The sequence below is a fragment of the Panicum virgatum genome, chromosome 6K, assembly GCF_016808335.1.
Source record: "Panicum virgatum strain AP13 chromosome 6K, P.virgatum_v5, whole genome shotgun sequence".
Lineage (NCBI taxonomy): Eukaryota > Viridiplantae > Streptophyta > Magnoliopsida > Poales > Poaceae > Panicum > Panicum virgatum.
In genome coordinates this window covers 44,008,506-44,029,269 of record NC_053141.1, presented here as the reverse complement: position 1 = coordinate 44,029,269, position 20,764 = coordinate 44,008,506, and the positions used below count along the sequence as shown (strand labels likewise).

At 46.8% G+C, this 20,764-nt stretch overlaps 6 protein-coding genes and 2 non-coding genes across 9 annotated transcripts; 5 read left to right on the top strand and 3 right to left on the bottom strand.

Moving 5' to 3' along the window:
* The first annotated feature begins 997 nt into the window (after positions 1 to 997).
* LOC120713532 (ethylene-responsive transcription factor ABI4-like) lies at positions 998 to 3,713 on the top strand. Its single transcript, XM_039999469.1, has 2 exons — positions 998 to 1,092; positions 3,074 to 3,713. The coding sequence occupies exons 1-2, from the start codon at positions 998 to 1,000 to the stop codon at positions 3,711 to 3,713; spliced, it is 735 nt and encodes a 244-aa protein (XP_039855403.1).
* Positions 3,714 to 4,818: 1,105 nt separating this feature from the next.
* On the top strand, positions 4,819 to 4,891 carry TRNAE-CUC. Its single transcript has one exon. It is a non-coding gene; the product is annotated as a tRNA-Glu (tRNA).
* A 2,066-nt stretch (positions 4,892 to 6,957) lies between these two features.
* Positions 6,958 to 7,596, top strand: LOC120713531 (ethylene-responsive transcription factor RAP2-1-like). The gene has a single exon (XM_039999468.1). The coding sequence runs from the start codon at positions 6,958 to 6,960 to the stop codon at positions 7,594 to 7,596; it is 639 nt and encodes a 212-aa protein (XP_039855402.1).
* Positions 7,597 to 11,139: 3,543 nt separating this feature from the next.
* On the top strand, positions 11,140 to 11,923 carry LOC120713530 (ethylene-responsive transcription factor ERF015-like). The gene is made up of 2 exons (XM_039999467.1): positions 11,140 to 11,313; positions 11,450 to 11,923. The coding sequence occupies exons 1-2, from the start codon at positions 11,140 to 11,142 to the stop codon at positions 11,921 to 11,923; spliced, it is 648 nt and encodes a 215-aa protein (XP_039855401.1).
* A 1,184-nt stretch (positions 11,924 to 13,107) lies between these two features.
* On the top strand, positions 13,108 to 13,180 carry TRNAE-CUC. Its single transcript has one exon. It is a non-coding gene; the product is annotated as a tRNA-Glu (tRNA).
* Positions 13,181 to 13,320: 140 nt separating this feature from the next.
* Positions 13,321 to 15,122, bottom strand: LOC120712853. Its single transcript, XM_039998766.1, has 5 exons — positions 14,443 to 15,122; positions 14,293 to 14,338; positions 14,059 to 14,144; positions 13,842 to 13,900; positions 13,321 to 13,598 (listed from the first exon to the last, which is right to left on the bottom strand). Exons 1-5 carry the CDS (start codon positions 14,956 to 14,958, stop codon positions 13,496 to 13,498), a joined length of 810 nt encoding a protein of 269 aa, XP_039854700.1. The 5' UTR covers positions 14,959 to 15,122; the 3' UTR covers positions 13,321 to 13,495.
* A 220-nt stretch (positions 15,123 to 15,342) lies between these two features.
* LOC120712855 (putative L-ascorbate peroxidase 6) lies at positions 15,343 to 18,367 on the bottom strand. 2 transcript variants are annotated; one of them, XM_039998768.1, is made up of 11 exons: positions 18,170 to 18,367; positions 17,968 to 18,080; positions 17,688 to 17,841; positions 17,288 to 17,415; positions 16,981 to 17,051; positions 16,803 to 16,845; positions 16,613 to 16,709; positions 16,402 to 16,485; positions 16,095 to 16,219; positions 15,874 to 15,940; positions 15,343 to 15,645 (listed from the first exon to the last, which is right to left on the bottom strand). In XM_039998768.1, exons 3-11 carry the CDS (start codon positions 17,789 to 17,791, stop codon positions 15,543 to 15,545), a joined length of 822 nt encoding a protein of 273 aa, XP_039854702.1. In that variant the 5' UTR covers positions 17,792 to 17,841; positions 17,968 to 18,080; positions 18,170 to 18,367; the 3' UTR covers positions 15,343 to 15,542. The 2 variants fall into 2 exon arrangements, with proteins under 2 accessions (XP_039854702.1, XP_039854703.1); XM_039998769.1 differs by having other exon boundaries at positions 17,692 to 17,778; positions 18,170 to 18,366.
* Positions 18,368 to 18,715: 348 nt separating this feature from the next.
* Positions 18,716 to 20,670, bottom strand: LOC120712854 (chitinase-like protein 1). Its single transcript, XM_039998767.1, has 3 exons — positions 20,184 to 20,670; positions 19,441 to 19,597; positions 18,716 to 19,345 (listed from the first exon to the last, which is right to left on the bottom strand). Exons 1-3 carry the CDS (start codon positions 20,539 to 20,541, stop codon positions 18,940 to 18,942), a joined length of 921 nt encoding a protein of 306 aa, XP_039854701.1. The 5' UTR covers positions 20,542 to 20,670; the 3' UTR covers positions 18,716 to 18,939.
* Between the last annotated feature and the right edge of the window lie 94 nt (positions 20,671 to 20,764).

Here is a 20,764-nt window from a genome sequence, read left to right as displayed (position 1 = left end):
ATGGGTACCAGTTAATGAACCAAATCATGCATTAAATGAGGGCAAATCAGTATAATTTTGCTATGCATCACACCAAGATGTAAAGTTTGAAATGCCAAAACTTTTGGCCCAAAAGATTATGCAAAACGCACTCCCCAAATGAGTGTTATCTCTAAATTATAGAGAGATTTATATACAAATATTCGGACCGCAATTAATAATGACGATTGAGAGGGCATTTTGCAAATTGTGCCGGCTTCAAGCACGGCAGCCAGTGAGGCTGCGCCGGCGCCGGCGACTGCGACCGCCCACCAGTTGGGCCGCCAGGCATCTCCCGAACCCAGAGACGTGACCCTCCTTCCAGCAGCGGCGCCGGTCCCCGGCACACCCCTACTTGACGGTCCTGCTCCTCCTGTGTTGAGGTCCGGCGACTCCGGCGAGGTGAGCCGAGGCCCCCCCGCCCGATAAGGCAGCAGCCGCAGGCCTGCTAGACTTCCGACCATCTTCGCTCCGCGCCGCACCCCCCGACGTCGGCGTCAGCCGTCAGCGATGGCACGGCGGCGCAGTGTCGGCTTAGTTCCCGGACGGGGCACGCCAACGAGCGTCCGTCCGTACGTTTCCGATCGCCGGTGCCATCTCCGAGTACACGCTGCGGGGCTGGCAAACGCGGCAGCTATGGATTCCGCAGTGGAGTGGAGTGCAGCAGGTCGATCAGAACGCCGTGCTCGCCGGCGACAGCCCCGGTCAGATTGCCAGTTCTTACTTGTTCCACGCAAGAAAATTGAGATTGGGGTAGCCCGATTCGATCCCTTCTCTCTACGGGATGCAATTTCAGCAACATTGCCCGAACATCTTCAGACAACATCGAGATTGGTAGGTTGGATACAAAGGAGAAGTTCATCTGATGCTGACAGTGTCAGAGATTCTGCAGAGCCCCGTGTCGCAATCGCGCACGCCGGTGCGCGCGTGGCCCAGCTGCGGCGGATTGGGCAGCAGCCCAACGGCCCCTAGGACCTCCATGCCCCGCGCGGAGTCCGGGAACGCCGGCGGTGGAGCTCAGCGCGGCGTGGTCGCCGTCGATGGCGCCCGCCAGCCCGAGCTCAGGGGTGGACCGTGGACGTCGTTGCGTTTACCGTCCGGGGTGGACGGCAATTGAAATACCGTCCGCCCCCGGGTCTCTCCAGTCCGTTGGATCGGACTCGTGCGGCCCGGATCGACCCCAAGGCTACCACGCGTCCACATCCTTCCGCCTTCCTCTCGCGTTGACCCGCGGTCGCGGAAGAAGGAAGACGAGTCGCCACGGCGGGGTTGGTCAGGCACTCGGGCCGCGGCACCTCGACGGCCGCGGCGCACCCTCCGATCGACGTCGGCGGCCGCTCGGCTCGCCGGCGGCGCATGCCCACCGCCGCCTAGCTATCTAGGGTGTGGTAATTGGCAGACGCCGCGCCACCAGGGGCGCCGCTGGATGCAGACTCTCCAGTCTCGAGGACACGGCGGCGCGGGGGCACCGGAGCACGCCGCCACGCTTTGGCTTGATTCCCGGCCGGAGTCCGAGGTGACGGAGACGTGAGACACGTATACGTGCACCCTTTCACCATCAGCAGCATCTAAACCAAACTAATAATTCAAGCACGGATTAACCGGATCGTGAGAGACTCCTAAATTCCTAACGGAATCGTCAACTGGTGGGGCGGCGCCGTCGCCATGGCCGCTCCGAACCCTGCCGATCAGCCGCCGGCGAGCGCGCCGGCTGGACACGATCAAGGTGCAGCGCTGAATCAAGACCCTACTGGACACCTGACCCTGACCGAGCTGTTCGCCGGCACGCACCTTGGGGTGCCCATGGACGCGCCGGATCACATCTAGCTACCAGCCTTCTGCGACGGAGGCGTGCACTTGCTTAAGCTGCAGGAGCCTGGAGGAAGGAGCACGGATCGATCGGCCGGGCAGCAGTTGGGATTGGTGGACCGAGGCCGACTGTCGCGGTGGATTAGTACTTTACAATCATTGTAACAAAGTTCATGATGAAAATTTCATCTTACAAAAAAATATATTGGATTGGTGATCAAAAGCACTTTCATATGGCTATAATAAAATTTTCTTGTTATAAATACTATATTAGGGAGACATTAAGAGTCAAATATTTCCCTCCTATATTTCTCCATCTAATCTCTATATCAGATGATGCAAGCCTCATACATGCACATACTTAATGCACAATATCCTTGCTATATCCAAAAGCTCTACTTCGGCTAGGCATATCTCTTACCATTAACACCATATACATATATATAAACAAATATTTCCCTTGCACCTATAAAGATTTTCCTTGCACAATGTAGGTATTTCTCCTGTACCCACAAACATTCCTTAAATTAAACAAAGCTCCTAGCACGCTTCCCTAGAGGAGTTTTTTTTCTTCCCAAAAGGTCCCTAAGGAAAATATTAAGTGACGAAACGCACATCCTCTGCCTAATCTGTTCACATCCAATCCATACCAAAAATAAATGCACCACATCCTTGCTAGCAAGTACTAAACCACGTACAGCCTCTCCATGTCCCTGTGTGCGCCCATCCTCCCCGTATACGTATACATACACGTATACGTACTCAGATGTTAGAGATTGGATTAGGTATTTAGGTGCGAGGCATCCACAAAAAAGTCAACTAGAGAGAACCCAGCAACACTTTTTCTAGAAGGATATGGATATGGATATTCCCATATTGACCTCCCAGTGGCCAGGTTGACTGTGGTCTCTCACAGTCTCACTGTCACTGCCGCCTCCCAGGTATCCTCCTCAGCCACCGCACGCGGCCGCGTGTCCACCCGCAGCGGCCTTTAAAACCCCTCGCCCTGGCACCCCTAGTTTCCCCACACACCACAAGCACAACGCTCTCGTCTCGTCGTCGTCTTGCACTCGCTCGTGTGGTGTCTTGCAGCTTGCAGGTGACGCGCGGCCATGGCATCCTCGGCGCCGACGAGCGGGATGAGCAGCGGGGCGGCGAGGAAGGCGGCACGGCGGGCCGGCAGCGGGCGCGCCGCCGCCGTGCGTCCTCCGGCGCCGGTGCCGAGGGCTGGCGGCGGGTTGCACAGGGACCTGGGGTGGGTGGGCGTGCGGGAGCGGCTCTGGGGCGGGTACGCGGCGGAGATCCGCATCCCGAGCAGCCGCTCCAGGGTGTGGATCGGCCGGTTTGACCACGCCCTGCAGGCGGCGCTCGCCTACGACGCCGCCATGTTCCTGTTCTACGGCCAGAAGCTGCCCAAGCTGCGCAGGTACAACTTCCCGGCGACGCCGCGCCCGAACGTCCCCGAGGTCGTGCGCAAAGGGCTCACCGTCGCCAACGTCAAGGCGATCGCGGAGAAGCACGCCCGGAGCTTCGGCCGCTTCTTTCCGCTTCCACCGCCGCCCGTGATCCCGGCCGCGGCACCAGCTGCGGCACCGCCGCAGATGGCGGAGGCTGCTGCTGCTGCTGCTGCTGCTGCTGCCGGCGCAGGGCTTGCTGCACCCCTGCAGGTGCCGCCGGCTGCCGGCGAAGGAGGGGTTGCTGTTGATGCTACCCCCGTCGTCGGCGCAGGAGCGACCGCCGTCGCCGGTGATAGGCATGGCGACGACGAGGTCTACATAGATGCTGAGATCTTGACCGCTGCTGACTGCCAGTTCCCCAGCTACCCGGACGATGATTTCATCGGGTTGCTGGACGTGGACATGGACCTGATCTTTAACGAGATCTGATCTATCCATGATCGATCCTGCATTCACAGCAGGTAGCAATTGCAGGTCCTGCAATTGCTACCTGCTGTGTCACCGTGTCAAGCTATATATCTATACGGTTCGTCTGCTATACAACATATGCATATACAATAATTAAGTCAATAATTCAGTACTACAACTTTGTAGTATCTGGTGCCGGTGTTGTTGTTGGGAACTGTTTTATGCGTCATCAGTGTTATTATGGCACACAGATGTTCAGTTGCAGTAATTATTCATTTGGCTAGATCCTGGATGCAATTTGTTTTATGGAAAAGGAGGAAGCAAAAATAGAAGAAAAAGAAAAGGCGCGAAAACTGATCGGTGGCGTGAAATTTGATTTGTGAAATCTAAGGCGCGAAAACCGTCCTATGGCATGGAATTTTATATTTGAGACGTGAGAGTAGTTTAACTATCAGTAGTTCACTGTATAATCTCCTAGAATTAAAACTTAAAGAAATGGGTTAACTATTATTAGTTCACTGTATAATCTCCCAGAATTAAAACATGAAGAAATGGAGCAACTGTGGGAGAAGGACGATTATAGAACGATTATAGAATTCTTCAAAACGATTTGGAGCAGGCTTGAGTTTTAGTTACTATTGATGCTCATCTCATGCAAGTATATGAAGGAATCACTATATATGCATGTGTGCTCTTAACTTACCATACTTCTATCAAAAAAAAAAATCAACATCTTCTCTTCCCAAGCCACCAGTTAAGCATGATTAATGGAGCTTCGTAACCAAATCACAGCGTTCATAATATGGCTTAATTATTTGAGGAATAATTATAAGTATCCTGATAAGTAAATGTTAGTTTTTCCAATGAAAAAATATCGCAGTGTTAACCATATGGCATATATATACTCCAACAACCACTAACATGGATTGTAGTTGCTATATATTATTGCCAATAATCGAGATGACGCTCTTACAGATTGGAGATAGAGATACACAGTAATGCAGTGACATCCACGAAGATGCCCTGAACATTCGTTTTTTTGCGAGCCTCAGCAAATCTTCCACACCTACGTCTTCCTGTACCTTTCTCCTTGTTTTTAAAGTGTCTTCTTTCTCGCTCTCATAACTCCGTTGTAGTCTAGCTGGTCAGGATACTCGGCTCTCACCCGAGAGACCCGGGTTCGAGTCCCGGCAACGGAAACTTTTTGTCACTTTTCAGTGCCATTTTTTTTGCTACTACCGGTAATTTCTCAAGATCACAGGCACTGAACTGTAAATCCCCGATTTTTCTCTCCACGTTTACCCGCATGGTGTGCTCCCCTTGCCGATTTCGCCGTGCTTCGATCGTTTCTCAAGATCACAGCACTTCCTGCATCATATCTCGTGTTGCGCACGAGCAGATGTACGTCTCCATGGCGCCGCCGCCACCGGCCGTGTCGATCCCACGCGGGCCAGTCTAGACGGCGGGTGCGGACCAGCGCCCCAGCGGTGCCGCGCTGACGCTGTGCTTCGGCTTATTGGTCTCCTGCCCAAGTCAGAGGCCTCTTTTTTTTCTTCTTCTTCCGTTTCTGTTTTGGGGAAAGGAAGTCAGAGGCTCTGCATGCCCCACGCATGTCGTCGTCGTCGTCGCGACGCACGCGCCAGCGAGCCATGGCCAAGCGGCCTTGCGCGCTCGCGTCAGAGGCCGCCGGCCAGACTCATCGCCAAGCGGCGCCGGATCGGCTACTCCGATCCCGCCCGTGGTTTCAGTCGTCCCAGAAACACAAATTCTTACCACCCACCCAAATGCAACGGACTGGAATACGGGCAACAAGGGGGGAAAACACTGTGGTCACGATATCTGCCCGTTTCCAATTCCCATGGTGTGCACGCTTTGAAGATTTATTATAAACAAGTTTAGTGATTGAAAATGTGAGAGTAAAATGCATGGCACATCGTTAAACTTGCGCCGATTTCTTAAATGGATTATTGCTCAGCTTGAAAACAAACACATAACGCATGACCAATGTCGTGGCACCATACGTTACGAATTGCTAGTATACAGAACAAATATATTGCTTTTCAAGAAACGACAAGTAATGAGCGAGAGTCATTCTCCTAGCGAATTGAAATGTGACCGGTAATACGGGAGACATACCGGGGCTTTTTACATTGTGTGCGTGTCATTTAGTAAGTCTTTCCACCAAAAAGACAAGTAGCAAAGAGTCACATGCTCTACGTAGGAGGAAATTACAGTTATTTCAAGAAACGACAAGTATGCGGTTAGCGAAGGCATGGTCTATGACGTGGAAGCAATACATGAGCTCTTTTTAGTTATGTCTACGTCATTTAATAGCGGAGTTGGTCTAAGTAGCAAGAAGTCGCGTGCACCTAGCATATAAATGTACTGTTTATTCGAGAAATGACAACATGATGTATATACTGTTCAGTCGTTCTTTTTATAAAAAAACGATATAAGTAATGGGAGTTATGTATATGCACTTAGCGAGAGCATGATCGGTGATGTGGGAGCTATACATGAATTATTTTCCATCATTACCCGTGTGTTGGTAATTTCATCACAGTATACCGTAAAAGGAATATACTATTCTTTCAAGAAGCGACAAGTAAAACTGGAGCTACACACATCTATATATCTATACATGGAACATACAGCTATTTCGAGAATTGGCAAGTAATTGAAGTCATATGTGCTCAATGGTGGTATGATCGACCAATGACATGGGAGGTTAATTATCTCGATAAGTTGGATTAGTAACTAAAAATTGCAATAACTAACACTTTTTTCTACAATTTAATCCTAGACACTGCATTATCGAGTGGTGCATGTGCCATTTCCAATCTCTCATAAATTTGTCATACAAATCATATATAGGACGCGCACCCTTTTTTTTTGTTAATAGAGTGCACGATTTATTTCGCATGCCATGCTTTGGATTTAAAAAAAATGTACCTTCATCCTACCACCAACCAGTCTGGCAGTCTCTCCATCAACAACATCCAACGTATGCTAATTAAATGCCACGTTATACTATCTATACGAACAAAACCATATCTTCGTCTCGACTTCTTCTCAACCAAGTAACCAACACGCGTATGCATCGATGTAGGCGGCACCACTCTCTTAACTCATAGAGATATAGATTCGCATCCGTATTCGGTGGCAAAGGCTTCATCGTCATTAATCATCAATCAGGTGAGAAAAAAAATCTTTGCAAAGTTAACCTGCCAGCAGGCAATCCTCGTCAGTGAACACTTGCAGCAACATGTCAACTCATGGCGCCTACAAAACCGAACCCTTCCCCCTCCGCCGCCCCGTCCTCGCACCATCGCAGTCTCTCTACTACCTCTCGCCCTCGTCTGCAGTTTCTTGCAGCTTGCTGGATGGCGAGGAAGGCGGCGCAGGCCCAGAGCGTTGGCGGCGGGCTGCAGCGGCGGCGAGGCAGCTGAAGAAGCGCTCGGCGTGGACCGGCGTGCGGGCCCGGCTGTGGGGCGGGTGGGCGGTGGAGATCCGCGTGCCGCTCTCCCGCCAGAGGCTCTGGGTCGGCGCGTTCGAGACCGACAGGCAGGCGGCGCTCGCCTACGACGCCGCCTTGTTCTGCTTCTACGGCGAGGACCTGCCAAAGAAGCGCGGGTTCAACTTCCCCGCCGCGCCGCGCCCCGACATCGACGAGGACGTGCGCGCCGGGCTCAGCGTCGCCGCCGTCAAGGACATCGCCAACAAGCACGCTCGCGGCCTCCAGCTGGGCCTCGCTATTGCGCCGCCGGCGTGCACCGCAGCCGAACCCCTGCAGCAGGCGGCGGCGGCGGCTGGTCCTTCTGCCGGCGCGGATGCACCTGCTGCTGGTTACCATGGGCGCAACCCAAACGCCGAGGTAGAAACTACCTTGCGGCTGTGCCTGTGATGGCGCTTGTGCTTGTGCTTGTGTCCTGCAATCACTGAAGCATCCTGCATCCATGTCTGCGGGGTCTCAATAACATTTCTGGACTGTCCGGTTATAAATGTGTAGTCTGTGCAACAAACTAAATCACTTCAGCAAATTTGTTGTGTGTTTCAGTGTGTAAGATGTAACAAGTTCTAGAAATGGAAATTGTTTCATTTGTCCAATATTGATGCCGATGGCCATGTTACGGTAAACAATGGTCAAGTGCAGCAGGTATTTTGATATTTGGTTATTATTTTGTAGGGTGGAATGTGAAAGGAGGAAATAAAAAAGAGAGAAATTAAAGAAAAGGCGCGTTATTTTGAAATTTAAGAATGGGCGTGTACAGAATTTCAGCCTCCTAGGGTTGAAATTTGAAGTAGTAAAGGACACTGCACTAATCATGAAAAAATCATGGCCGAGTTGGTATCTAGTCACTGGAAAATTATTTGTATAGCCAAATCTGTACGCTATGTAAACTGCAAATATTGGAGTCATTTTCTTCAATATGGTCGACATGCTTGATCAAAACTCATAATATAGTTGATTTTGTCATTTGGATTGAGATGACATTTAATTTATTAATGATTACATGTATGATCTTGATAGATTACTTGTGCAATTAACTTAATTATATTCCTAATGGCCTGATTGAACATTTGTGGGGGGAGGGGATTCTATGGTATGCAAGGGAGACCATTCATGTCTGATCGCTTTTCATGAAAGTTGTTGAGGGCATAAGCTGTACCTCACCAATCAACCTTAGGCCACCGGTTACTCAAGGGGCAAAATCTATCTCCTCATGGTTAGCTATTCAGGAACTGTACTATTCATAGTTATATTATGACTTTCTTGATGATTTTTGTCATCATGAACTAGCTAGGGTACTCTATTTGTTATTGTTTGCATGTCCTCTAATAATGGCATTGATCTTTTCACTAAACGATAAGTACTCCTAGTAAGGAGTTATGTGCACATACCTTGGAACAAATATACTATTTTTTCGGAAAATGACAATTAATGGAGTTGCACAGAGCTACCACAGTCCACATATATAGAAGGAATTTTTTTTCAGAAATGATAAGGAACATGGCCATCCACTCAGCTAAGACACGACCAATGATGTGGGGACATTGGAAGCCATATGTAGGACCTTTATGGTTGATTGTGTGGTATTTAAAAATAGCATTTGTTTGTTCGGAAGGTCTGTGCACCTACCATATAAGTAACACATTCTTTCGAGAAGCAAAAAGTAACCGGAGTTACACATAGATACTATAAAAAATATATTGTTCTTTCAAGAATTGTTAAGTAATGCAAGCTATGTGCTCAAAGAAAGCATGACTAATGGCGTTGGAGCTATATTGACTCTTTTACTATTGCACTTACTAACGACATAGGTCTTTTCATCAAAGTACAAAAATAGCAAGGACTAACGTGCACCTACCATAAAAGGAACACACTATTCTTTCGAGAATCGACAAGTTGGAAGTATTCACACGTGAGACGTGAATTATTTTTTTTTGAGAAATGATAAGCAACAGGAGTCATGCGCTCAGTCAAGGCATGATTGATGACGTAGGAGCCATACGCGAGCTTTTTTATTGATCGCATGATATTTAATAATAGAATTGGTCTTTTCATCAAAAGACAAATAAGAAGGATCCACGTGCACCTAACATAAAAGGAACATACTATTCTTTCAAGAAACGACAAGTAACGAGGATTACACATGGGAAATCCAATTCAACAGTCGCGCGCTACATCGCTTCATAGCGCGCGATGCGACGGCACACACAGGATGTCAGCCACGAATGGAGCTGCATTCTGCGCCCACCAATCTGACAGCCCAGGTATTTCTTTATTTTCTGATTTTCATTTCTTTTACATTCCGTGCTACTATGTTTTAGCATACCTTTTTTTCTTTTACATGTTTCCTTTTGACCTTCTATTATATCTGAAGTTTTCTTGACAACTTTTATGTGGAAATTGCACTAAAAAATTATACTGAGGATTGTACTTATAAGTTGTGTGAGAAATCTTCTAGATAACATGCTAAAAAGTTATCCTCTATAACTTATTTTGAAAAAAAAGATGCATTAAATTTATATGTATCGTAAAAGTTGTGCTAAAAACTTATTCATCAAGTTGTTAGAAATGAGTTATACGTAAAATTTGTGTGTATCATAAAATTCATGATGAGAACTTATCTCACAGAAGGCGTGTAAAAATTTGGATGTACAAATTATGTTTACAAATTATAATTTTTCAAAAATAGAAAGCTGCGGAGAAACAAACTTTCTAGAAAAAGGAAAAACAACAGTTGTGGGAGATCGTGCGCCAGCTGCTCTCCTGGCGCGCGCCAATTAGCCAGCCCCATTACACATAGCTATCATGTAGAAGGAAAATATATTATTCTTTTGAAAAAAAGTAAGTAACGAGAGCCATGCGCTCAGCCAGAATGATGACGCACGAGATGTATGTGAGCGTTTTATTCGATCGAAAGACAAATAGCTAGGAGCCACGTGCATCTAACATAGAAGCAACATGCTACTCTTCAAGAAACGATAAGTTAGTCTTCATATACCCTTATTTCGGAAAACGACAAGAAATTCTAATGATATGGGAGTGAACCATATACGCTAAACTATGTATACTTCTTTCAAGAAACGACAAGAAATTCTAATGATACGGGAACCATGCATATGGGCTAGACTTAAGTAGGTTCTTTGTGATGGCTTACATATCATCTAATAACAGCTCTATTAAAGTTACACTGGCATCGTGTGCTACCATCTTGACTAATAAGATTCAACTTGTGGTTTTTGTGCTGCACTACACTGTGAAATATTATCATGAAAACTATTTGCTGATATATATAGGTGATCCTGGTAGTACAAATATCAAAACATGGCCGCTCTCAAGTAACAAAATATCCAAAATTATGAATAATATCAGCTTTTGATTTTTTTTTGTTACATCACAAGACCAAACTTATTTATTATATGTGCGGGTTATTTTCCCTAGTAAATAACTAAAGATCAACATAAAACTAACTTAACTAAAGATGTATAAACCAAGTGAAGCAGCGCGGAAGGTTACCTTCAATGTTGCTAGAACATAAAAGCATTAGAATAATACGCAGAGCCTTTTAGCCATGAAATACGGAAACGGGTCCTCATGTCAAGTTGACCAGGACTGCAAGCTCTAGAGTATATCTATCTATTTGGTCTTGAAAAAATAGTGAGGAGATCACTTTGTTTGTTTTAAACTTGCACTTTTATCTTCGCAGGCTATGCTTAGATTTTTTCTAAAAAAAAATCGAACCTACAAAATCCAACAAGCCGCATCTCCATCTCGACCTACACGACGCGTATGCATCAATGCAGGCGCTATACTCTTCATATCTTAGAGATAGAATTGCATCAGCAGCAGCTGCCGTTTTTATTCGGTGGAAAAGGAGTCAAAATAAAAAAATCAGATGAAACAAGAAAGAAATCCTTGCAAAGCTAACCTCCCAGCGGGATGCAGACACTCGCCGGCTCCTTCACCACACTCGTCAGTGAGCAAGCTCCGCCGCGTGTCGACTCATGGCCGCCTATAAATCCTCCGCCCCCCGTTCTCACTCGCCTCTCGCACCGCTCGGGGCTCCTCTTCTACCTCGCTCTTGCGTGTTTCTTGGTTCTTGCAGGCTTGCAGGTGCGGTGCCATTGCCATGGCGGCGCTGGCGCCGAACGGCGGCGGGGCGGCCTGGAGCGGCGGCGGCGGCGGGCAGCCGGGTGTGGCGTTCGGGAGGCAGAAGCAGTCGGAGTGGACGGGCGTGCGGCCCCGGAAGTCCGGCCGGTGGGCGGCGGAGATCCGCGTGCCCACCACCCGCGAGAAGCTGTGGATCGGCACGTTCGGGAGCGACCGGCTGGCGGCGCTCGCCTACGACGCCGCCGTCTTCTGCTTCTACGGCGAGGACCTGCCCAAGACGCGCAGGTTCAACTTCCCCGTCGCGCCGCGCCCCGACGTCCCCAAGATCCTGCGCGGCCATCTCAGCGTTGCCAGCGTGAAGTCGATCGCCGAGTATCATGCCCGCACCGTCGACGCCCTCCTCCCGCCGGTGTGCGACGCGGCCGCAGCTCTGGCGGCGGCGGCGGCCGCGGCTGGTCCTCCTGCCGGCGCTACTACTGCTTTATACCATGGCGCCCCGACCGCCATGGCTGACAACAACCTCGTCGTGGCAAGTGCTGTTGAAGACGACCAATTCTCCTTCGACCCCGACGTGATCGCCGGTTTGATGGGCCTTGTGCCCGGCGAGTACTGACCTGATCGACCTCTCCTGGAAAGCTGTGCCTGTGTGAACTGCCGAGCCATACCCATGGCGCTGCCTCGTCTATGTGGGTCTCAATAAGATCTAGATCGTCTGGTGAATAAACTATATATATATATATATATATATATATATATATATATATATATATGCAGTAAATCATCATGTCACTACAAGTTTGTAGTGAGTGTTGGTAATGTAAGATGCATGTAACAAGCAAGTTCTGAAATCATTGGGAACTGTTTTATGCATCAATTGCAGCAAGTGTTCTTGGAGATTTGAAGGTGATTTTGTAGGGGTGGACATGAAAGTAGGAAATGAAAGCAAAAAGGAAAAGGCGCGAAAACCGACCGTAGGTGTGGAATTTGATTTGAAATCTAGGAATGGCTACTACATATATGATATGATGGACTCATTGGTCTTTGTTCATTTTTGGAATTACAGGAGGATTAGACAGAGGATTTTGTGATATTATTGCTTTTATCTTATTTTATTTTATTTTGATTAAGGTCTTCTATTTCATAACTACCTTTCCTTTTTATCCTCTCTGTCGTGTGCTCTCTTACATACCATCTCCGTTCCTCTCTTGTTGTTTTGCTCCAAAGATAGACAAAATATGTAATTTTTTTTGTCCCATCTATCTCCTCACGTGTCTATTTTGTCTTTGCATATATAACATATAGTACTCTGATAAAGAAAAATTGCTTAGCTAGATACACTACGAAATGTAGTATCGACTGGCTGTCTACTGATGATAAGTGAAATCAAGTTCTTTCATAGTTCCAAAAAATGTTCATTCTTTTGTGATTCTTGCAACAATGTTTTTCCTGTCTTCCATGTTTCTTGCCCCTACTAGCGCTATTGTTTTCCATGTACTTCCTCAAAACAGATGGCCGTAACAACCACCAGCTTGCCGTTACTGTTTGAGCCACGGGCCAAAGGATCCTACAAATTTAATGTTAGAGACGTGGTGAGGTATTCGGTTTTGAACTTTTTTGTGTGTGTAAAGTTTACAACGCGTCAACGCCTGCCAACTACCACACGTCTAGTAGGCTGCAGCGAGTCCTTGCGAATGTGCGCGTGATGGAACAGGTCGAAGAGTGGAATTTCCGAGGTAACACTTCTTTGCCTGTTCTATACTTATGTTTTAAACCTTCAGACTCAACCCAGACAACAACTCCGTTGTAGTCTAGCTGGTTAGGATACTCGGCTCTCACCCGAGAGACCCGGGTTCGAGTCCCGGCAACGGAAATTTTTTGCTATTTGGTTTTGTTGCTGTCGACTTGATTGAATCAGTTCTCCTATTGCGCTTCTGTTGCTTTTTTTTTGTTATAAAAGTAGCTGCAGAAGAGTAACCAGAGTACGGGACAGAAGCACAAACTAATGAGCACTTGGTGCACGAATCAAAGGATCTTGGCTCAGAAACTTTCATATATTTGAATTTGTCTAATCCTTCAACAATTGTACTGCCATCCTCACATGGATTCCCAGAGCTCTGAATTTGTAATGCCATCCAACTCTCTATGAAATGCTCAAGGCATCGGAGGATCGTTCGCTGACTCCCCGTCATGAAGAAGCTTCTGGCTGCTGCTGGACCCAGGAATGGTAGTCCCTCAGCAGCTGCTCTCCCAGCACGGGAACAAGCCTGTCCAGCAGGCCTTGCATCAATCTGAAATAAAATTCAGTGCAAGTGTCAGATCGAGTAAGCCAGCATAATTTGAGATGCATTATGTATTCCACTTGGTAAAGCGTCTAGGCAGGGTCTTTCAGAGCTAGTTTTAATAAGATACTACGATTCAAGTGGGCGCTGGTGTTCTCTTTCAGAGTTTTTTTTTTTTTGAAAGGATCTTTCAGAGTTTGTTCTTTCTGGACTTTTGGAAATCTGAACGATGAAGTAAAAAGGCCTACATACAGGTTGCCTGGTTTCTCCACTGCTGACAATGGAAGCATGCTGAACGGCTTAGTGTAGACCTGTAAATTGCAATCAACATACCAATCAGCTAACTGTTCACTTAACTTGATAAAAAAAGGATGAACTTTATAGCCAGAATCCAACGATTGTTCATTCAGATGTCATGCCATATAATATAATGTAACGCCGAGTGCTGAATGCAATAAGCAGAGTACACCTCCAGAGTGACCTCCAAAGTGACATCGATGTCCAAGCAGGGCTCCTCGCCATCGTCGCTCCACGTTATACGGTTACTCATAAAGGCTGCCAGAATTCAGTAGATTCAGAAATTCGAGCGATGGCAGAACAACAAGCACATCATAGATTCTGTAGAATGGCTAATCGAGGGCATTGTTGCGCAGAGACAAGGAACCTAGGAAGAAATGTTTGAACAAAGCAGGCCTGAACATACCTGAAAAGAGTTCGTTCTGCCGCTCAACGGATTCTGAACCCTCAAACTGCAAACACAGGAGGAAAGGAAGAGCGGGAGTCAGACAGAGTTCACAGAACTCTCCTCTGGCAAGATCAATCGATGGACCAGGCGACGATCGCACGCGCGTACCCTGCACGACAGCATCTCGACGGTGCAGTCGGTGCTCGTCGGGGTGACGCGGAGCTCGAGCACCGGCGCGACCTCGAATCCCAGGAACCTGATGCGGCGGAGCGTGCACGTGAACGTGAACGTGCCGGGCCCGGCCCCCGCCGGCGCGAAGCTCTCGAGCGCGCCGGTGTTGAGGAGGGACGCCACGCCGTCGGGGTGCCGCAGGAACTCGCCGACGTCGCCGCCGGAGACGCCGGCCGGGAGCCGGACCCTCTCCCGCCGCCTCGCCGACAGCCGCGCCCGCCGTCCTCGCGGCGCGACCTGGCCCGCCTCGGCGGCATCGCCCTCACCGCCGTCAGCCTCGGCGTCGCTGCTAGCCACCGCGATCCTCCATGATGCCCCGTCGCTGCGGCTCTTCTTGGCTGCCTCGCTGCATGGACCAGCAGCTGTCGCCGTCGCTACTCTCGCCCGTGGTGCGGGGATTGGCTGCCGTTTGGTGATGAGGATGGCCGCAGGCTTGGTGGCGGCGAGCCTCATTCCATCGCCTGCTACAGCTTCAGCTGCGCATGGAACACCGGGCAAGCAACTGATCGGAGCTGAGGCGAGGAGAGAGGAGCGAGCCAACCACTGGCCGGGGCTTATCGAGTTATCGTGTTCGTGCTGTTTGCTCGCGTTGTCCAGGCCGCTCAGCTCTACACATCGACACAGATCATGTGTGGTTGCTGGGCCTGGCATGCATTGCTGTCGAGGCCTGACTCGGCTCGCTTCTGTCTTCTCGTACGGGTTGTGCAGCAGGTGTTGCATGTGTCTTGAGACTCCGAACAGACTGAACTAATTTTTGTATACTTGTAGATCATCTATCTGGTTGGAGAATTGGAAACATCGGCTGCAGCTTAATTCTTCATTTTTTTAAAAAAAGGCTGTAGCTTAACTGTTGATTCATTGTTATGGAGAATGAAGGTCGGATGTGTCTACACGAGTCTTTTGTGTTCAATTGGCATTTTGCCTGGAAAAAACTGCTCTGCTTTTGGTAAAAAATTCTATGAAACACGTATGTTTCAAACGAGCCTATGCCTATATAGAAAAAAAATTCATTACATTTTACAGCCATGAAATTCTAATTAAGCTGTTCTCCACGTGGCTCCACTATCTACCAGCTTGATGTATGCATCCCTGAAGTCGTCGAAAAATTTAGCTTGGTCCTCTGCATACATCCTAATCCATCTGCAGATGCAAATGTGCAATATTAATAAGATGATAGAGCATTTGACATTTCCCAAGCATTAGCCCTTAACCCATCTTATTTGGTTTATGTAAGCTAGATTTATTAGCTCACATCGTACAAGATAACAAAGATAAGCGAACTTTTTTTTTTGAAGAAAACAGATAAGCGAACTTTGCCATGAAAAAGAGATGCAATGTCAATGAACGCAGATCTAGTTCAGGGCTAACCTTAAGCACTCGTCATCTTCAGTGAGTGCCCAATCCGTGCGCAGCCCCACCATTGCTTCCATGCCAGCTTCACAAAGGAGCAAAATAGTCAACACAGCTTAAACTTCAGATGAGTTTCAGTGGATAAGTCGTCTCTTGAGATTCCAAGGAAGAAGGGAACAATTTATGTGTCAACAAAATGTGGTCACTGGACAAAGGCATGAGGATAAGCATGCACTTACATGAAGATGTTTGTGGCTTCTTCTCAAGGAGCACTTTGAAGTAGGTGTTGTCAAAAACGATTGGACTCCCGAATCCTTTGCCTCCAATTGTGTGTGCACCAGATAAAACAACCATCTCCTGCGACCTGTTAAATGTCAAATATAACTTCAGGCATGGATCTAACACTAGCTTACTTAGTGAAACAAGAATAAATTAAAAATCTGCCGAAATATCACAAAGTGTGGGGTGATGAGGTATACTGATTTGATTCCAAATGAAGAACTGAAACACATGAAGTATGCACAATATAAGAAAATGAGAACTCACGAAAAACCCTTTCTGCTGAATAATGTTTTTAGGGCAGCTGCATCCAATGTCTCTCCAGGGAGCTTACCAGCTGGATCAGCAGTACTTCATAAAGAAATATGCTCTTTCAGAAAAATAAGGATAAAAAATATAGAAACACAATCTGAAATGACTTAAAAAGCTTTCTTAACATTGCGAGTTGCAAAGAATTGTATAATTTGTGATGTTGCACCTGGAATCTAATCGTCCTAGCCTTACTGGAATTTCAGGCCCACCACAGAGTGCAACTGCCTCAGCACCAGCCACAGCGATCAAGTCCGCCCATGACACTATCGGCAAGTGCATCAGTAAATTTTACTCAAAGTGAAAACTGAAGTTCCATAAAGAAAGTGCAAAACTGCAAATGATGTGAATTTAAATACCTTTCTGAATATCATCGATTCCTGCTTTTGCTTTTCCTAATATCTGTTCGGTTATGAAGCAATTAAACAGCCATAAGATGACAACATAGTATTCCTCAATAGATATAACAGTATTTAAGACATTAAACACACAAAAAAGATAATGCTTGTCTGAAAAAAGACTCTCAAGGGGTTAAACCTTTATGGATCTATTTAGCCCAGTATTTTCAGGTCTGTCAACTTCATATATTATAGAGCCATTCATGCCACCTGAAAGATACTGATATTAATAGTTTGGCAGATGTTAAAGTGTAGTTTTTCTTTACTTTATTAATATACACATCATATTCCACGTACATTTTCTAGCATTTTCTTTTACATATATTATAGCCTTGCTCAGAAGCTAATATTTTAATCTCAACAATTTTATCTATCTTTCAATCCAAAAAGAATTTGATTGTGCGCTATGTCAGCCTTAAATCAGTGAAAATATCAAGAAAGCTAACCTGATTTGTCACTAACATCAAAAGTCCCTGCATCATGGAAAACCAAACGAAGCACGCCAGCAGCCTTGCCCTTGGTTAAAACATTCCTCACGCCACTTCGAATGATTGATTCATTGTATGTCTCAGCTCTGTGAAATCAACCACGATCAACTTCTCTTACAGATATCACACTATCATTTTAGGAGCAAGAAACAGCTTTGAGGATTTTTCCTTTTCTTACAGATCACTGTATGCTATTCAACATAATTTTTTTTTCTAAATTTGTGTTTGCACAGTGTTTACCATTTGAAACATCAATAATATGCTCTTATGAATTTCTGATAATAACTTTATGAACTGAATAGCTATGGAAACTCAGTGATAAAATACAAATAGCAAGGTAGTTATATAATGCACTTACGCACTTGAGACGTCAACATGAGGAAGCAGAAAAGGGAGCAAAATGGCAGAAGCAAACTCTCTCCTTCTATAATGCCAGGAAGATCTAGGACCTGGGGCCACCATACAAAGAAAATTTTAGTTGACCATACTGAGTTTTGTTGTGTGGATTCTCCCTAAGCAACAAAAAATGTAACTGACATCAATCAGACACTTACAGAATGAGTTCATTGAAAATGTTTTGGAACCAGGAGATATATGCCGTTCTAACTGAAATACAAAACATAACAACCGCGGTGTACCTGAAAGGGCATCTTCATTTTCCTGCTCGACAAGCTGTGAACATGCCAAATCAGCAGCACACCTACCACCAGCTGCAGAAGCTGTTATTACCAGGTTCCCAGCCCTTTTGCCCCTGCAAGTCATGATTTCTCAAGTCATTTGCTTCCACGCACACATAACTGAATCATTTACATAAGAAATGAGCGAAGTTGCTAGCATCACCTGCAGGTACAGCGACTGCAGCTGGAGTAGAAGAAGCTGGAGGAGGAAGATGATGCAAGATAGGGGATGTTGGTGAGCTCCATCCCTGCCTGCTTGCCTTTCTCTGAGTTTGGAACAACACCCATCAGCCTACCACATGCTTGTTCCAAGTGATAAGCTGTATGGTTCCCAACTTCTGGTCCCCACGAAATCACTTGGATAAGCTGTGTTCCAAAGATATTTATCCATTCGTTTTTACTCCTGCAGGAATATGCCACTGAAGACCCTTGCTTATCCCTTTAAATTCACCGTGAAATTTGACTGTCTGTAATGTCTCTTTCATTGTGACACAAACATTTGCCTTATTTGTTTGTTTATGGTTTAACAAAAATGGACTCTGACCTGAATTGTGCCTCAAAAATAGTAATAGTAAAATACAAAATGATCCAAGACACACTGCCAATCGATAGAATTCACAAAATAAAGCAACCTAACATCCCCAATTAACTAGAAGTGATGGCAATATATACTACACCATTCAGCACAATAAATTACCATATAAGGGACTAGCAGAAAAAAGTTTTTTTTCTCAAACGATATCAAGGAAAGCAGATTCAATGACAGAAACGGCTTAATTTACAGTACAGGTAAATCATGACTGGATTTTAATTATCGTCAAGTACATATGCCATATGGCAAACAACTGTTGTTTCACAGACATGATCGCTGTAGCTTGGGGAAGCCAGTTAGTGGGCCCACAGCCCAGACACACAGATTTTTGAAACAGTTTCTTAGAAGTTGGAACTCTCTGATGTTGGATTGAAAGCCACCTGGTCACCACAATCCAAGTTATCTCCAGAGTGCTCACGGCCAACTCCCATCAAGTCGAGATAATGTTGGTAATGGGATATAATGGTGTTCATCTTATCAGTGGACCCTTGACCACAGATACCATCACCATACAGGATGTTCATGGTAGCACCAAAGCCAGGATACCTCTTGGACAATGTGTCGTTCTTGGTCGGTTTCCAGTTACCAACAAACACATCATGGGCAGATGGCTGCTTCCGCTTCATTGGAGTCATCCACCTCCAAACAGCTGCTTCAAATGCTAGGGTGGCATTCTGTTCCAATAGCTCTGGGTGATTCAACAGATCCTGCTTGATACCATTGCCAACAATACCATAGTTGTAGTTCCTGGTGAACATCAACAAGCAGATCCAAAATCATCAATAACGTAGCCTACTCAGCTCCTAATAAATATCAATAAAGAAATGACATATCAGCCTGACCAGTAAACAGGAATAGCGCCTCTGCCATAGTACTCAACTCCTTCAACACAAGGGTACAATTCGTTGCTATCATCACAGTAGTTCTGACTGGGGCTCAATTCATGGTTGTAGCAAAGCCCCCAAGCCGTTTCACCAGCAGGTGCTTCACCATATCCACCTGATAGAACACACAGTTACAGTACTTGTCAGAAGCTACTTGGCAAAAATTCAGATTAATGTGCAGAATATTTCAAATCAGCCAAATAGAACTACAATATATAACCTAACCTTAGCTAATTTGCTCCTACGAAGTCTATTGTAGTGTTGTTATTTCCAGATTAACATAGATACCAAATTATTCGGAATTTTGGATGAACCATACTGTTTTGACCCACATCTAACTGCATTCGACAATTAGTAAACTGAAAATAAAAACCACACTGTATTCCCATTTCCTGTGTTCATGGAGCCTATTGCTATCAATATTCTCTGAAATTCACTGGCCAAATCCCAAATATATTTTGATCCCCAATTCAGCATCACCTCTCCTTGTCCGACAATCCTGCAATATAATCTAGATGCAGATCTAAGCCTACAAGACATAGTTGAACATGTAGAGCGTGGATTCAACATAGTTGAACATCTAGAGTGTAAGTGATCAGGTATTCAGGTGAAATACACAATCAGAACTAGTCTAGCACTCAATCCCGGCGCATCGGATTGCTCGATCGGAGTAAGGAGTGGAGAGGAGGAGCGAAGCTTACAGGACGTCTTCGCGCCGACATGTCCTAGGAAGGCGGCGACCTCCATCATCCCCATCTCCTTGCCTCCGGTGGTGCCGAACCCGCGGGGCTCGAAGAGGGCGGCGGCGGCGATGAAGGCCTGGTAGTCCCAGAAGCCGGGGGCGTGGGCCTGGGCATCGTTGCGGTGGGCGAAGAGCTCCTCGAACTGGTACGCCTTGAAGAAGTCGCCGATGGTCTCGTTGCAGCAGAACCGGCTGCCGCTGCACTCCCACCCCTTGTCGCACACCTTCTCGCCGGCCTTCTCCTTCCTCCCCGCCGCCGCCGCCGCCGCCGCCGACGCGGCAAGCAGAAACAGAAGCAATGCCGCCCGTCGGGCCATCGCGGGCTCGCGGCTGCAGGTCCCTCTTGGCTCTTGCCTTCCCAACGAAGCAACTCACTGGCTGCTGAGGCGAAGCGAGGCGCCGATGATTCGGAAACGGGTCTGGTCGTCTGGAATGTTTGGTGGCCGAGGACGAGCTATTTCTGTTCCGAGGGTATTATCGTCAATTCCTATCATTCGGTTTCTGAAATCGCATTTCCCAGCTGTACGCTTTAAAGCGAAA

Excerpts from the sequence above, each read along its gene's own strand:
- LOC120713532 (XM_039999469.1), top strand. The coding sequence starts at position 998 with ATGCCCCGCGCGGAGTCCGGGAACGCCGGCGGTGGAGCTCAGCGCGGC. Across the intron at positions 1,093-3,073 it reads CCCGAGCTCAGGGGTGGACC|GGACCTGGGGTGGGTGGGCG; the intron begins GTGGACGTCGTT and ends CGGGTTGCACAG.
- LOC120713531 (XM_039999468.1), top strand. The coding sequence starts at position 6,958 with ATGTCAACTCATGGCGCCTACAAAACCGAACCCTTCCCCCTCCGCCGC.
- LOC120713530 (XM_039999467.1), top strand. The coding sequence starts at position 11,140 with ATGCAGACACTCGCCGGCTCCTTCACCACACTCGTCAGTGAGCAAGCT. Across the intron at positions 11,314-11,449 it reads TGGTTCTTGCAGGCTTGCAG|TCCGGCCGGTGGGCGGCGGA; the intron begins GTGCGGTGCCAT and ends CGGCCCCGGAAG.
- LOC120712853 (XM_039998766.1), bottom strand. The coding sequence starts at position 14,958 with ATGAGGCTCGCCGCCACCAAGCCTGCGGCCATCCTCATCACCAAACGG. Across the intron at positions 14,339-14,442 it reads TCGAGATGCTGTCGTGCAGG|TTTGAGGGTTCAGAATCCGT; the intron begins GTACGCGCGTGC and ends CTGTGTTTGCAG. Across the intron at positions 14,145-14,292 it reads GCAGAACGAACTCTTTTCAG|CCTTTATGAGTAACCGTATA; the intron begins GTATGTTCAGGC and ends GAATTCTGGCAG.
- LOC120712855 (XM_039998768.1), bottom strand. The coding sequence starts at position 17,791 with ATGGTGGCCCCAGGTCCTAGATCTTCCTGGCATTATAGAAGGAGAGAG. Across the intron at positions 16,846-16,980 it reads GGCTAAATAGATCCATAAAG|ATATTAGGAAAAGCAAAAGC; the intron begins GTTTAACCCCTT and ends ATAACCGAACAG. Across the intron at positions 15,646-15,873 it reads GAAGATGACGAGTGCTTAAG|ATGGATTAGGATGTATGCAG; the intron begins GTTAGCCCTGAA and ends TTGCATCTGCAG.
- LOC120712854 (XM_039998767.1), bottom strand. The coding sequence starts at position 20,541 with ATGGCCCGACGGGCGGCATTGCTTCTGTTTCTGCTTGCCGCGTCGGCG. Across the intron at positions 19,598-20,183 it reads TGTCGGCGCGAAGACGTCCT|GTGGATATGGTGAAGCACCT; the intron begins GTAAGCTTCGCT and ends GTGTTCTATCAG. Across the intron at positions 19,346-19,440 it reads GGCGCTATTCCTGTTTACTG|GAACTACAACTATGGTATTG; the intron begins GTCAGGCTGATA and ends GATGTTCACCAG.